The sequence below is a fragment of the Grammomys surdaster genome, unplaced genomic scaffold (assembly GCF_004785775.1).
Source record: "Grammomys surdaster isolate TR1022 unplaced genomic scaffold, NIH_TR_1.0 64, whole genome shotgun sequence".
Lineage (NCBI taxonomy): Eukaryota > Metazoa > Chordata > Mammalia > Rodentia > Muridae > Grammomys > Grammomys surdaster.
Window position 1 is genome coordinate 12,220,541 of NW_021604566.1, and position 14,805 is coordinate 12,235,345.

The 14,805-nt window shown below is 40.3% G+C and overlaps 1 protein-coding gene across 7 annotated transcripts in view; it reads left to right on the forward strand.

Annotated features, from left to right (window-relative positions):
* The window catches only part of Eya1 (EYA transcriptional coactivator and phosphatase 1), a 144,077-nt gene that overhangs the window by 76,735 nt on the left and 52,537 nt on the right, over positions 1–14,805 (forward strand). For all 7 annotated transcript variants that reach the window (XM_028769336.1, XM_028769347.1, XM_028769330.1 and 4 more), the window contains 2 exons: positions 3,918–4,057; positions 5,446–5,529. In XM_028769336.1, coding sequence (XP_028625169.1) covers positions 3,918–4,057; positions 5,446–5,529 — 224 coding nt within the window. The remainder of the gene's footprint in view (positions 1–3,917; positions 4,058–5,445; positions 5,530–14,805) is intronic.

Sequence of the window (14,805 nt, forward strand, 5' to 3'; positions counted from 1 at the left end):
GTCCTGCCTGGTTACAGGAGGTGGCCACTTCTAATTCCATATTCCCATTGTTGGAACGCATAGCTAGAGTCACATCCATAGACTCCCAGAGACCTCCCCATCCCAGGCCTCTGAGACTTTCTAGAGATGCCCCCACTCTCCACTCCCCCACCTCCCCCATTCCCTACCACTCTCCCAGCCTTCTTCAAATTTGTTATTTCCATTGTTAATCTTGAGGATCCCCCTCCATTCTTCCCTGTAACCCCTTCTTCCTACATTGCATCCTCAGTGTTTTCAGTTGTGAAACCACAGACATGAATCTTGACTTTTTTCTTACCTAGTTAGTTACTGACTGTGCCTCCTAATCAGGATGCAGAGCCATGGCTGCTCTTTTGCCACCACCTGTGTTCAGAACATGCTCCTCCCTCATGTGAGTTACTGAATTATCTCTTCCTTTGTCTCCTACTCTTGGGTGTAACTTGTCTTCAGACTCTTGCCACCCAAGAGGTAAAGCTTCCTCTCCTTGGCTGAATTCTTCACCTCATCCCAGCTTCCTTGTTGTGCTGCTAGACCCTCTGTAGACCCAGATCAAACTGTTGTTGTTTGTTGTGTCCCCCATGCATCCCCATGCTGCTACCTGGGGCAGATTTTTATTCTCTCTTTACTGGCACAGCTGTCCTATTAGAGTTGTTTATGTGGATTTCCTTCACCATCTGCAGAATTCTACCTTCCCCATGTTATAACCTTCCCCTTTAATTTTACCCTCTTGTGTTTGCTTGGATGTCCATGAATTTTTCAGCCCTTATAGACAGAGCTTTGCCTGGTTGGTGCAACCATGTACTCCAGCTCCTGGGTGCTGCAGCTAGATCTGTGAGCACAAAATGGAACCAATATTTCTTAAAGGAAAGAAACTCTCTTCACAATATTTTCACACCCACAGCTCAGTGTGGGTGAACCTGAACAACTGGAGAGAGTTTAAGAAACTTGAACAGTGGGTGGCTTAGGAGATTAAATTAGGTGAGTTGTTTATCCCAAGTAGCAGGAAGAAGACGTTAAAGTCAGGAAAGCTGGTGTAGAGTGAGAAGCATTTAATTCCATCTTGTAGAACACCAAGGAAGAGATCTTTACAAAGCTAACTTGCATCAGTTTTAATATCATCTTCTCCTAATTGTCCTAAGTTTCTAAGTTGTGAATATATATATATATGAATATATATTCATATATACATATATGTGCATATAAATATTTAAATATATTATAGTATTAATCTTTTAAAATAATTTTTCTTCTACCAGGAAAAAAACTTTGCATACTTTTTTTCTGTTTTGCTTAATGAACTCAGTAAACTATATTTAACTACAGCTTATTTCCAAAAAAAAAAAAATTAGGAAACTTTTTCAATTTTAATTTGTATTTTAGAGACAAATATACACCAAAAAGATAAAGTAGAACACAGTAAAAAAAAAAAAATTAAGGCTGGAGAGATGGCTCAGTGGTTAAGAGCACTGACTGCTCTTCCAAAGGTTCTGAGTTCAATTCCCAGCAACCACATGGTGGCTCACAACCATCTGCAATTTGATCTGACGCCCTCTTCTGGTGTGTCTGAAGTGTACTCATATATAGATAGATAGATAGATAGATAGATAGATAGATAGATAGATAGATATAGATATAGATATAGATATAGATATAGATATATATAAGATATATATATATCTTAAGAAAAATTTTTTTTAAAGTCTATGGCAATAAAACCCAACTTAGATAGAGATTTTGAGAACATAAAAAAAACAATCTGGAAATCCATATATAGAAGTTACCATGTGACAAGTTACAGCTAGATGTCTTTAGCTCTTCTCGGATAGGCTCTTCCGGAAGCTGGGGAGTCCCTGGTTTACGGTTGCTTTTACAGTGAAGAACTTAGCCTGTAAGATGCATGTAATGCCAACTCTACAAAGGATTGCTTCTTACTGAAGCCATGGTAGAGACTGCCATGCGCTCCCTTTCAGATGAGGACCACCCAGATTCCACACATTGTGTAATGTTTCTTAAAATGGAAGGCTAAATTTTCCTCAAAATACAACTTTGAATCAGTCTGACTACTTAAAACACTCATTTGGAGCCAATTGTTCTCTGCAGAATACAGAAAAGAAATCCTTGCTTAGAAATGGGGTGCAGATGCCTTGCCATTCTGCCTTTGCAGTAAAAGAATGTTAGTGTTGATTTGGGTGACAGTTCTCTCTCTCTCTCTCTGTGTGTGTGTATAAAACTTGGGTTTTATTACCATATACATTTTTACTGTGTGCCCTCCTTCTTCTCAAAGAGTAGTCCCATGTGCTTTCATGTCATATATTTTGAATCTAGGCTTTACATGACAAAAAGAATGCAAAAATTTATCTTTCTAAATCTAGATTCTTATGACATGATAATCTCCAGTTTCATCATCTTTCCTGAAAATTACATAGTTTTCCTCTTCTTTATACTTGAGTCTAACATTTCTAATGAATGAATTAGCTTTAAAAGGAATCCTAATAACTAGATGGCAGACCTGGTGAGAGGTTGTTTGGACTTTCTTATACAAACAAACGAGTGACTGGCTTGTAGGTCATCTCGGTGGTGTCTGGGTAGGAGAGTCTCACGGCCTGTTTATATAAGGGAGTTTATCATTCTGTTTGTGATGAAGAGGATACAAGTCCCTGGCTGAGTCCTGGGGATCTGCTGAGTTAAGCGTTAACAAGACATGCAGAGCAGGTTCAAGTGACTAAGAGAAGGAAATGACTTATGGAAGTCTGCTACTGTGGATCCTCTCTCACAAAGATCAGAGAAGCGTTTCTCAGTTTGCAAACAATGGTGGTTCCATGTTTTGACTTCAGAGGACCTGGAGATAGAGTTAAGACTGGGGATAAGGTAGACTTAAGACTTGGGATGCACTAACCAAGGCTGCCAGGCTTTCAGTTGCCCTTGTAGTTTTCTGTCTGGTAATTTATGATCAACAAGATCACAGTGAGGCAGAATTACTCATATTAAATAAAGAGATTCTTATCCTTATCTAGTAAAGGAATGTGGCTCTGAGCCTCATGGGGAGAACCTAGGGCAAAGTGGACATTATCTGATGGGAGTCCTGACCAGAATAGGAGGTGAGAGTGGTGGGTTTGTTCATTCTGCACACAAGATAAAAATCTTCCTCAAAGTCTACAACTGCTCAGCTATTGCTTCCAGCCCTTTTGGAGTTGTTCTTCATTTTGTGGTTTCGGTTTTTCTGAGTTAGCCAGATGAGTAATTTTAATGTTAGGCCTGGTGTTCGATGTTTGCTTTAAAGAAGCTACGACACAAGAAGAACCCAGATGGGTGCTAGACCAAGGTGAGCACTGACTAAAAGTCTGCTACCCACATCAGCTCACTCTCCCATTCTCACATACACCGAGCGAGAAAGTAGTGAGTTTAAAATTTGGAAAGAAAAGCTTGCTCTATGACTCAGATCTCCCTGCCCTGGGGCTGGCTGGCTTTTCATCTCTCTCCTTGAACCAGAATCCTGCTTGTAAATGGGGGAGCCACAGCTGAATCAAATATCAGGCTCCCCGGGTGGCCAATGGCCATTAAGGAAGTCAGGGCTAAGTGGTACAGACCATTGAGAAAGGACCAGTGGAGACGATTGAGGAGGGAGCACCAGCTTATCATACAGACCCCAAGAAAATAAAGGCAATCCGGGACAACCTGCTGTCTCACATGCCTAGTTAAAGTTGAGTGGTTTCTGATCACATTGTACTTTCAAAACAAGTCTCAGATTCTCATATCTCCTGAGCTGTTTCCTAATGCATGCAAAAGATGACGTCGGATTTATCTAAATGAAATGTGCTTTACTCTGAACTTCCTTGTGAATTAGGCTGTCCTTGGCACCATGGCAGTGGGACTTGAAAGTCCTTCTTATGTTGTTACAGAGTACAGTACAATCCACAGTCCGTCAACGCCCATTAAAGAGTCTGATTCTGATCGACTGCGTCGAGGTTCGGATGGGAAGTCACGTGGTCGAGGCAGGAGAAACAATAATCCCTCACCTCCTCCGGATTCTGATCTTGAGGTATGGCATTGCCTGTACTAGACTAAGGAAGAAGGTGTCACATTGCTCATTAATGGGTCAACAGAATTGGCCTGTGAACACTGGGGAGGAAGTACTTGTTATTGCTTATTGCTCATACTAACCAAGGTGAACAATTTTCCCTCTTTCATATTACCTGTCTATCATCCATAGTTCTCATAGTTAGCGTTGGTTGTTTTTAGTAGATATTCCTGCTGTTGTTCTGCAGCACTGGGGATGGAAAACAAGATTCTTAAACAAACTCCATATGTGCTACACCACTGAGTGTCTTCCCAGCTTTCTGTAATTCTTTAATCCTGTATTTTCCTTCCTAGTGTATACATGATACAGCATCTACTTCTTTGTTTCTTTCTCAAGAAATAACAGTAGCCAGGTGGGGTGACACACACACATGTCTTTCAAGCACATGGGAAATAGTGGTAGAAGGACCAAAAATTCAAAGTCATTCTTGGCTCATAGTGAGTTTGAGGCCAGCCCAGCTGTGTAGCACCCTAATTTCACACAACAAAACACAGAAGGAAACAAAGCAGTTCTGCTTAAACAAAATTCTACTGCACTGCTGTGTGTCACTGCCCTTCCCATTAAGTAAATGTGATCCTAAAAGAACACAGGTGAAGCAACTCTGAAATTAAAGACACATCTATGTACACTGAGAAAGGGAAAAGTGAAATGTTCTAAAATGAAATGGTGATCAGCTCCTGAGAACAGGTTTTGATGGAGTTCAAAGATGGGGGGATTAAGCAGGAACTGAGAGGACAGCAGCACTCACTGCCTCAAAGCCACTGCAGTTAAGTTTCTGCTTTTTGCCAAAGTAAAATCTGAGGGTGGAAAACTTGATTATTTTGGCCAGGAAGATGGACATTTTCCAGCAGCGTCTATGTACATGTAAGTGTGCTGGTGTGAGGAGGAATAGGAAGGAGAAGAACAGGCTGTGTAGCTGTTGTAGTATCTCAAAGAACTTTTTGAAATGAACTCCAAATCCAGTTCAAAATACCCCTTGGGTGTCTAAGAAGATGTGTGGGGTGGCTGCTTAATTTGAAAACTAAAAACATCTGATTAAAAATATATAGTCGCTCCTCAATATCCACAGGGGACACGTTCAAAGACCCCCTCCTGTTGATACCCAAATTCATAGGTGTTCAAATCCCCTATATGCACTGTGATGTTCACATATGCCCTATGCAGAGCCCCATCCAAGATTAGAACTAAAAGCTGGGAGAGCCCTTAGGAAGAGCTGTGTTTGTAAAAAGCATAAATTCAGATTTTTCATTGTGTATATCGGTTCAAAGCTTCTGTGTCATGTCAATATTAACTGATAGCAGTGTTGCCAACCAGAGCAAAGGTGCATTGACTTGTCCCTTTCCTCGTAGAGAGTGTTCATCTGGGACCTGGATGAGACAATCATTGTTTTCCACTCCTTGCTCACGGGGTCCTACGCCAACAGATACGGGAGGGTGAGTACACCAAGCACCAGCTTTGATTGCTCTAAAGTAAATGTGCCTTGAATTTATTTATTGATTTCTGTCCTATGAATGGCATTTAAGTTTAAGCAATGCATTTAAGATATTAAAAGGAGCATAATTTATTAGTGTGGCCAAGTACATAAGTTAGGCAAAACTACAAGTGGGGAAAAGGAAAGATTATTTCTATGCCTTAAAAATGAGACAGATTACATTTAGCTTATGCTTTGTTTTTTTCCTCCATGAGAAAAGTGATTGGATGCTTCTTAAAACACGTAACAAGCTAAGACTTTTGGTTGTGCTTTTGCTCTCTGCCCTGTCTTTTATTCTTAAAGCATTCAGTGGGGCAAGTGTCATTTATTGTTATGTACAGTGATTAGCAGGGTTGGTATCTTGCTTTTAAGATATCTGCTATGAATACTTTTATGTGACCGTTTTCTGTTGGGCTAAATTAATGTAAATATTATATAATACTAAGCTCCTGAATGACAGTAATATTAATATTCCCTTATTAGAGTTATTTAATCTGTTTATTGTGGTATTTATTTTGGTGAATTGGTAAGGAATAATATCCGAGATTGCTTGCTAGTGTTATGGTATTTGGGTTTCCTAAAACCTTAGAAATTGTTTGCAATGTGTTGCTTGTTGGTTTTAAAACACTTTAGCCATGCAAAACCATGTTATTTAAATTGGACATAGGTATTTTCTAAAATTATCCTGCATATGCATACATATCATTTTTAATGGCTAAAGAAATGAGTCCTAGATCCTTGAAGCTAAGATTGGTTTGGAAACCAAGACACCAAATTCTTATATTAGTGAGACCAGAGATTTATCAACAGGTAACAAACTCTAATTACAGATACAATAGTGTAATCATTCTTTTAACAGGTATTTATTTCAATAAAAATACATTTAGTCTCTGAGGTTGACTTAAGTCTAGGGTGAAAGAGAAACATTATCCCTTGAGCTTCACAGTCCAAGTTTCAAATTATTAGCAATAGATCTAATTATAAAAGCCTTGGAGTGTTTGTGAATACACATGTGCACACACATTCCTGTGAGCTGGACAGTCCCATCATTTGAGTTTCTATCCAGTGATCTATGTAAAGTCCTGTGTAGCCCATCTCAGGCTTAAATACATTCCCTGTGAGAAGACAATGAAAATTATGTCAGATAATCCACCAGCAACCCCCACACCAAAAACAAAAAAAAAAAAAGAAAGAAAGAAAGAAAAAAGAAACTTGAACTAGGCAGTGAACACACAGTAAGGATTCAGTAAATTCTAGCTGGGTTTGTGGTGGTGTTTTTGTATTAAGTACAATACAAAATTATACTATAATTGTATCAATCAGTATTTTTAAAACTACTACATAAAGCTAATTATAACTTATAAATAGTAGAGCCTTGACAATCATCTTAACTAAGTCACAGGATGTCTCAGTTACCCCTAAAGAAGAAAGCTAGTGGTGTCTGGAGCTCACTCAGAAGTGTTGAGAAGAGTAGCTGTTTACACATGCAGCATTTGAAAACCACCCAGAGAGTCACAGGCTTTTATCTACCACACTGAAATACAGAGAGAGTGGCCACTGTCAGAGCCACAGACAGGGCCTGTATAGAATAAGGTGGTGGCACCACACAGCCTAGTGACCTCCTGGCTGCCTGTGGCCATAAATCATTGGTTTGCATGTGGAGTTCCCACTAAGATTGGGACCATTGCCTTAAGATTTTTTTTTCTTTCAGTTCTTAGCAATGTAGAGACAAAATGCTCTCTCAGTAATGCCCTGTGTATTAAAGGGGTTCTGAAAGTGTCCGCCATTTGTATTTTGATACTTCTTCAAATAGTATTCCATCTGTTTTCTTCTTTACTGTTATTGTAATAGGACACATGATATAGTTTGCTTTTTATTGATTTTTTCTTTCCCATATTACTTCCATAAGTCATATGTATACATTTTGTAGACTAGGGCTCTAATTGGTTCCTTCATTGACACATTGATTGGGTTTATGCTTCAGAAAAACCCATTTTATTTTTCAAGTTTTTGCTTTTATTATATGTATATATGTGTGCACATGTGCATACATGCCATGGCATGAACTTGAAGGTCATAGAATAACTTGTGGAAGTCAACTTTCTACATCCACCATGTGGAATCCCAGGATAGAACTTTCCTGTTGAGTAGTCTCATAACTTGGCTTCTGAAGCCAGCATGACCTCAGGAGTAATGGTTTTAAGCAGAAGAAATACCAATTGCAGGAGCATGGAAGAGTTTGAGGAATGAAAGGGCTTGAGAAACAGTGCAGCGTTGAAGCCTTTCTAAAGTTGTGTCAGGAAAAAAAGCGAAGTTCACACAGGGTCTCCCAGCCATCTGCTGAAGACAGATCTCACTACTAGAAACAGGGAAAGTCATTAGTGGGGGTTTTTAGGGGGTCCTCAGTGGAGAAAGTGATTTAAAGCTTTAGATTACTTTACCTGTGCATGGAGAGTTAATGGCAGGGGAAGAGAAATAATCTATCTGGTTTCCGATCAGTCTAGAGAGGATGGTTGGATTTTGGATTGTGTTGTGAGTAGAGAATAAGATGAAGACTTGGACTGGGGCAGAGGGCAGAACAAAGTAGATGAAAGAGAAGAGTGATTCCTGGGCTGTGTCCTTTGACACTGAGAGAATAGTCACATATAGGATGAACTGATTATCAGAAAAACCTGGGAGATACTTTCAGGGATATTCATTGCTAAGGAAATGAGAGGCAGCCAGAACTATGAAAGAGGACTTACTTAATATTACCCTCATTAGGGGATATTAGAATTGGGTAGAAGTTGTTCTCAAATTAGGTGATCACTCCTTGAAAACTATGAGGTTTGTTCAGAATTCTTCCAAACAATGATAGTAACCAAGCAGACTGGAATAGCTTGCATCCCTTTTGTTCCTGGCAGTCTAAAGGTAGCTTAGTGGCAATCTGCCTCTTTGGAGTGCAGATTTACTTATGTTCTTGGCCATTGTCGGGTAAGTATGTGGCTCCGCCTTCCTCTACATGCATAGAAAGAAATGAATGCTGAACAAAGTGGTGGCTGTTCTGTCTCTATGGGAACCAGATACCTGAGAAGGAGCTTAGTCAGAGTAGCTTAGGCAACTCAATGAGTGGGCCATTTAGTAAGGGGATACAGGATCTGGAAGATAGAATGTAAAACTAGAGCGTGTTATAGCGATATATACCCCCTTCAAAGGTTGGAGACCATCCCACCTCCTGTGTAATCCTAGCTGTGGGAAGAAAGCATGCTTGCTGAGTGTTATATGGAAGTGCTGTTTTGTAACAAAGGTGGTAAGGACAAAAAGAGGGTGCTCTGTACAGCCTACCAAGGCAAAGGAAAGAAATAGCACTTACTAGCAGGAATGTAGAGTCTGTCCTTAGCGGAGGGATTCTAGAAATCTGTATTCTAGCCACTTTTGTTTAATGCATTTTTAATACATGTTTCGAAGCTAAATCAAAATTCTTAAATTTTACTAGAGAAAATTTAGGTCCCTCCCTTCAGTAGTTTGTTCTCCTTAAAACAGACAATATAATCCAATTTTCAATATTGAGTTATAAACCCCAAACTTAACAGTATTCAACTTACTCTCATGGAGATGACTCCAGCAGAGTCCTTGCTCATGAGAAAACGTTGCAAGTATCTTTACACACGTGCCTTGATCCCTCAACACTTACTCTTTTTCTTCTCATGTTTGTGAGAAACTGTGTTTTTCCTTTTATTAAATGTTTATTTTTTTAATTAATTAATTTACATCCCAAATGCTGCCCTCCCTCCAGGTACCCCCTCACAGAGTTCCTCCCTTCACCCCCCAGCCCCTTTTCCCCTTTCCCCCCACCCTGCTATTCCCCCTACCCTGGTGCATCAAGTATCTGCAGGATTAGGTGCATCCTTTCTCACTGAGGCTCAGATGAGACAGGCCTCTGCTACATGTGTGCTGGGGCAGGGGGTGGGGGAGGGGCAGAAGAGTTTTGGATCAGCCTGTGTATGCTTAGTCTCTGGGAGTTCCCAGGGGTACAGTTAGTTGACACTTTTGGTCTTCCTGTGGGGTTGCTATCACCTTGAGGGCCTTATTCCCTCAACTCTTTTATAGAGGTCCCTGACCTCTGTCCAATGTTTGTCTGTGAGAATCTGCATCTGTCTCAGTGATGCTATGAAGCTCTCTTCCCAGGCTAAGAGGCTGTTTTATTTGTTTGTTAGTTTGTTGTTGCTGTTACTGTTGTTTAAGACAGTCTTATGTAGCCCAGGCTGACCTGAAACTACCTATGAAGTCAAGGGATACCTCAAACACCTTGATCTTGCTTCTGCCTCCCAAGTGCTGGGATTACAGGCATGTAACCCTTCTCCTAGCTTGATCTCAAGCTTAAATCATAGGTTATGAATCAACAGGATTTGAGATGACACACAAAATATTTAAAACAGAATATTATATGTAACTCATATCAAATTATAAATACATATATTTGAATATAGATGAGACTTTATTGTCAACTATAACTGCAGCAGCAAATCCCTTGTCTTAAGTATTGGGAGAGGGGGAACAACAAAATTCTTGAATCCCAGCGAAATTGCCAGTGGCAGTGGTTTCAACCTCATGAATTACACTATGTGACATGTCTTATGGTATGATAGAAATTGGAGATTTAAGTTCAAGTGTATCTGTCTCAGTTTCAAGTTCATATTCTGATTAAGAGTCAACTGTTCATCCACCAAGCTTAATGCTTGGCTAGCAGGATCGCTCCAACATTTACACCATGTCTCATTAATAGCAAAAAGCAATAGTAAGAAAGGCATCCCACCTGCTGAGCTGCCAGCTGTGCTTTCAGTGTTGGTGGGAGAACATGCCAAGGTTCTAAGAGGCTCTCGAATATCACTGTGACCTTATGCTGCCTGCGCCTCTCTAGGGGGTATAAGCATTTACTGCATGGGGGGTGAGGTAGTGATAAAAGCAGTTCTTCTAGACCATCTCATCTGGGTATTCCAGAAGGCCAGTGATGATAGTTGCTTCCTCTTCCTTTGTTTAACAGACAATGCTAAATTCCCAAGATGGTCTAGACACTTACAATTGTTGCCTCTACTTTGGAACAAAACTAGAGCCACAGTCATGGCATAACCATCCCACTCTTCCCTGACAGTGCTCAAGCAACTGCCGATGTCGAAGAAATAAACACAGCCATGTTCCAAGAAAACCAGATCTATACTTTCAGGATTTGTATTTCATGCAATTTCCACATCTCACAGTTTTTCAGCATTTAGACCAGAGACTGACAGACCCTACTCCATAGGCCAAATATGCTCCACAGCCTGCTTTATGCAGCTTCTTTAAGCCAAGAGGCTTATTTCATTATTAAAGTATTTTCAAAACAAAACAAGAATATGTGCCACAGGAAATGCAAGCCTAAAACATTGATTTTCTGCCCCCTCAGAGAAAGGTTTATCCTCTTCTCTGAACTTTGAGTTTGTTCTAATTCCTCTTCCTCATCTCTTTGGGATATGGAACCACAGCAGCACTGTGGCTGCCTGTGAGATCAAGCCACATAAGCATCAGTTATATGAATTTGAAGCCTAGGGGGTAGTTCAGGTCAGCAAATTCATCAGAAAGGATGCAATGCCTTCTAACAAACAGGCATAATAGGTAATGGTGCAAACACAATTAAACTTTTCTATTTGAGACATGGTCTTATATAACCCAGGCTTGCCTCATACATTAAAGATGACCGTAAACCTCTGATCCTTCTGCTTCCTCCTCCCAAGTTGTGTGACCATAGGTTTGGGCAGTGCTGGAGACCCACGTATGCAGAGGCCTCCCATGTGCTTAGCAAGAACTCTACCAACTGTGCCATATCCCAGCTCAATGATACGTCAATTATTCAGTATTCTCAAGTTCCACGCTTTGTTTAAGCAAGGTTTGGTGATGCAAAGGTCAGTGTATAGAGATTTCTGGGATTCCTTTCATCAGCGATCAGTCCATAGAGAGAAAAGCTGAGCTGTACAATGAGGGAAGGCATCATAGACAGGACTAGAAGTATCACACAGCTCTGCTATGACGTCTCTCCCTGTGCAAAGAGTGAAACAGACCATGAGCTTAGTGAACATATAGCAGTCACAGTGATAGTTCTCAACTCTGACCAGTGAGTGAGCCCCAAATCATCTCCACATTCCCTGGGGTCTCTAATCACCCTAGCAAAGAGCACCAATGCTGTCTGAGGACCTGGAAGGAGACAGATATCCCAAAGGATTTCTTCTTTGTATGTTAATGTTAAATTGGCTCAATATGAGGAGATATCATATGGTTCCAAATACAACCTGCAGATGCTGTAGGGTGGCATAGAATATAAAACCTCAAAACAAGCAGGGCAGTGATAATACATGCCACAGCAGTCGGGAGGCAGAGGCAGGTGGATCTTTGTGAGTTGGAGGCCATCCTGATCTACAGATCTAGTTCTAGGGCAGCCAAAAAACAAATGAACAAAAAACAACAACAAAACAAAAAAACAAAAACAAACCTAAATGAAAATATCAGTCTCTTGAACATCAAAGCCATGCTCAACTGAAAGAGCCTCCTCTTCCCTTGTCTCACTCTTGTCCCAATGCCACTCCTTTCCCTTTATTTACCATCAACTTCCTCTTAACTCAGAGCTTCAGGGACACATAGCATCAACAGGGACAGCATAACTGGCTGCCCTCATCAGTCCAGCCTTGCTTTGCTTGCCCACCACTGCAAATTGGAAAGGAGCTAAGGAGCAGAATCACAAGAGCCCCTCACCATTGCTCGGTCTGCCATCACCGGCCATCTTCCTTTTTCCGAGGCTTTGCAGAAAGCACCTTGGATCCCAGACACTTCTGCTTCCTTGATGACCCCATCTAAAAAGTGAAAGCAATCCTAGATGTTGCTGGAAAACAATGCAAAGCATCCAAAAAACATACTGATAGCACTGCCTGTCAGAAACCTGTTATTTATTGTTTCGAAGTCTAGTGCATGTGATGGGTGGCCCTGTATATTTTGTTAGAACAAAAATATATACCAAAAACCCCATATCTATAAAGCATAAAGGATCATCTTTGGAGAAAATGAATAGCAGAAAATGTGTCGATATGGTCATGAGGCTGGTGAAGCTTCATCCAACTTCTAAGGCTTATGCTGCTGTCTCAGACTTTTTCAATGAAGAAATTTATCGGGGGAAAAATTACATTACTCACACAAGGAAATACATCTATTTCTAGACAACACCAGGAATAAAACATAGTCTTCAAATTGGCCCAACCCTCAAAAGGGAGTTGTAGGCAGAATTTAGTGTGAACAGCTTACACCATGATGCCATGAGAAATACCACGCGCTGTACTGACACAATGGAATTGTACAGCGGAGACTAATCTGATAGCAAAGATCATTGTGCAGTGCTTATCGTAGGAAGGAATAAAAGTCTAAGGGGTGGCAGTAACACTAGAAAGGAGAAGGAGAGATAGGAGAGTGGTCACCAATGAGATCTTGATAGCTCCTTTGATTGGATTTAGCTGTGGGTCTTGCCCTTGGCATCTGTGGGGCCTGAGTGTGAGGCCAATTGGCTGGGTGTACACTACTGTTCATCCTTTACCTTCCTTTTTATACCATTGTCTTGGCAATTGTCCCATGCTTGGGATTCATTGGGTTTTCTCCACAGTTGAAATTAATTTTTATAATGGTGAAGGTCTTTCTCTTAATTCTCTACTAAGGTATTATTTCCTTGATATTGAAAAGGCATCTCTTAAGTAAGGAAAAAAAAATGACCACTGGCTAGGATCAGGTAAAATGACCTGCTTAACACCATTGGATTTTCTGTGTCTGGCTCAATCAGGCCATAGTTCAGCCATGATCTGCTTCTCAGACGTGTGCAGGCTCTCATGGATTATTTCCTAATTGACAATAGAACTGCATCCAACACTCCAAACATAGCATTTCACCCCAGCTACCCAGTGAGAGGGCCTTCCCTCTCTGAACAAAGCCACCATCCCCTGGGTGCCTTTCAGGTAGGAAGAGACTTCAGGGGAGACTTGGGACTTAGAAGTAGAGCATACCACTTGAGTAACCTTTTTACAGTGTTTTGTAAATTAAATAACATTTCACAATATTTTTTTCTTCTCAGATAAGTGAAATTTACAAAGTGTACCCTCAAACTCCGTCCAGTGAACAACTAGCATGGAGCTTTAAAAATAAACCACTTCAGTACTCAGAGTGCCCACTCCTGGTTGTGGCCTCTTTTTCTCTCAATACAAAAGCTCCTGAATAGAGGCAATTTTTAAATGACAATCAGGCCCTGTTTGTGGCTGTAGTATTAGCATTCTAAGTAGGTATTGTTTAAGGGGCTTAAAAAAATATTTTTTTTCTTTCATTTGATTGGTATTCCCCCCCCCCAAAGACCTGTGCTTGGTTGGAGCATGGTTTTCATATTTTGCTGACATACCCTTGTAAGCCGGCTCATGCTCACCAGTCAGCAGTGACTGCTGCCTGCCAGGCTTTGCTGTCCACATAGAACCCGTGCAGACAGCGCTTAACACTTAATAGCCCTAGGTGCACTTGCACGAATTCAAAATAGAAGCACCATATCCAGAGCGCCTACTTGTAATTTCTGTGAAAGTTGAGCTGTTTTGTAGAAGTTCTTTTCATAGGTTTAAGATGAATAAATAGCAACTTAAAAAATGTGATATGCTTTAGATATATTTTAATTTGCCCTTCAAAGCAGCAGAGTGATTGCTAGGGATTGGTGTAGCCTCAATTTTGAAGGAATAGTAGGATATATGCATGGGAATTAGCTAAGCAATATATTAGACAGCATATATTTTAAACATATGTATACATTGAAAATGGGAACATGATAACAGTGTAAATATCAAAATTCAGGGGTTTTTTTGTTTTTATTTTATACAATTAACATGTGATTTATTTGGTAAGTTATTCTGATTTTTAATTAACCATGGCTTATAAGTCAGAAGTTCATTAGAACTGGAAGAATTTTTCAGGCTCCCCAAGCAATGAAAACTCTTCACCAACATTTCTATCTAAAGATAGTAAATTTCTTATAATAAAGATTTTTATAATAAAACTGAAATGACTTTTGGACTTCATGAATCTACTGTGATATTTGGCCTTTATTCAGTCAAACCTAAATAGCTCAGGGTGTACCTTTTTAAATGAGGTTCCGTACAAAGTTGTGGCAATTGCTAGAGAAACGTCCAGATTAAAGCTGTGTAGACAAAGGAGAAAC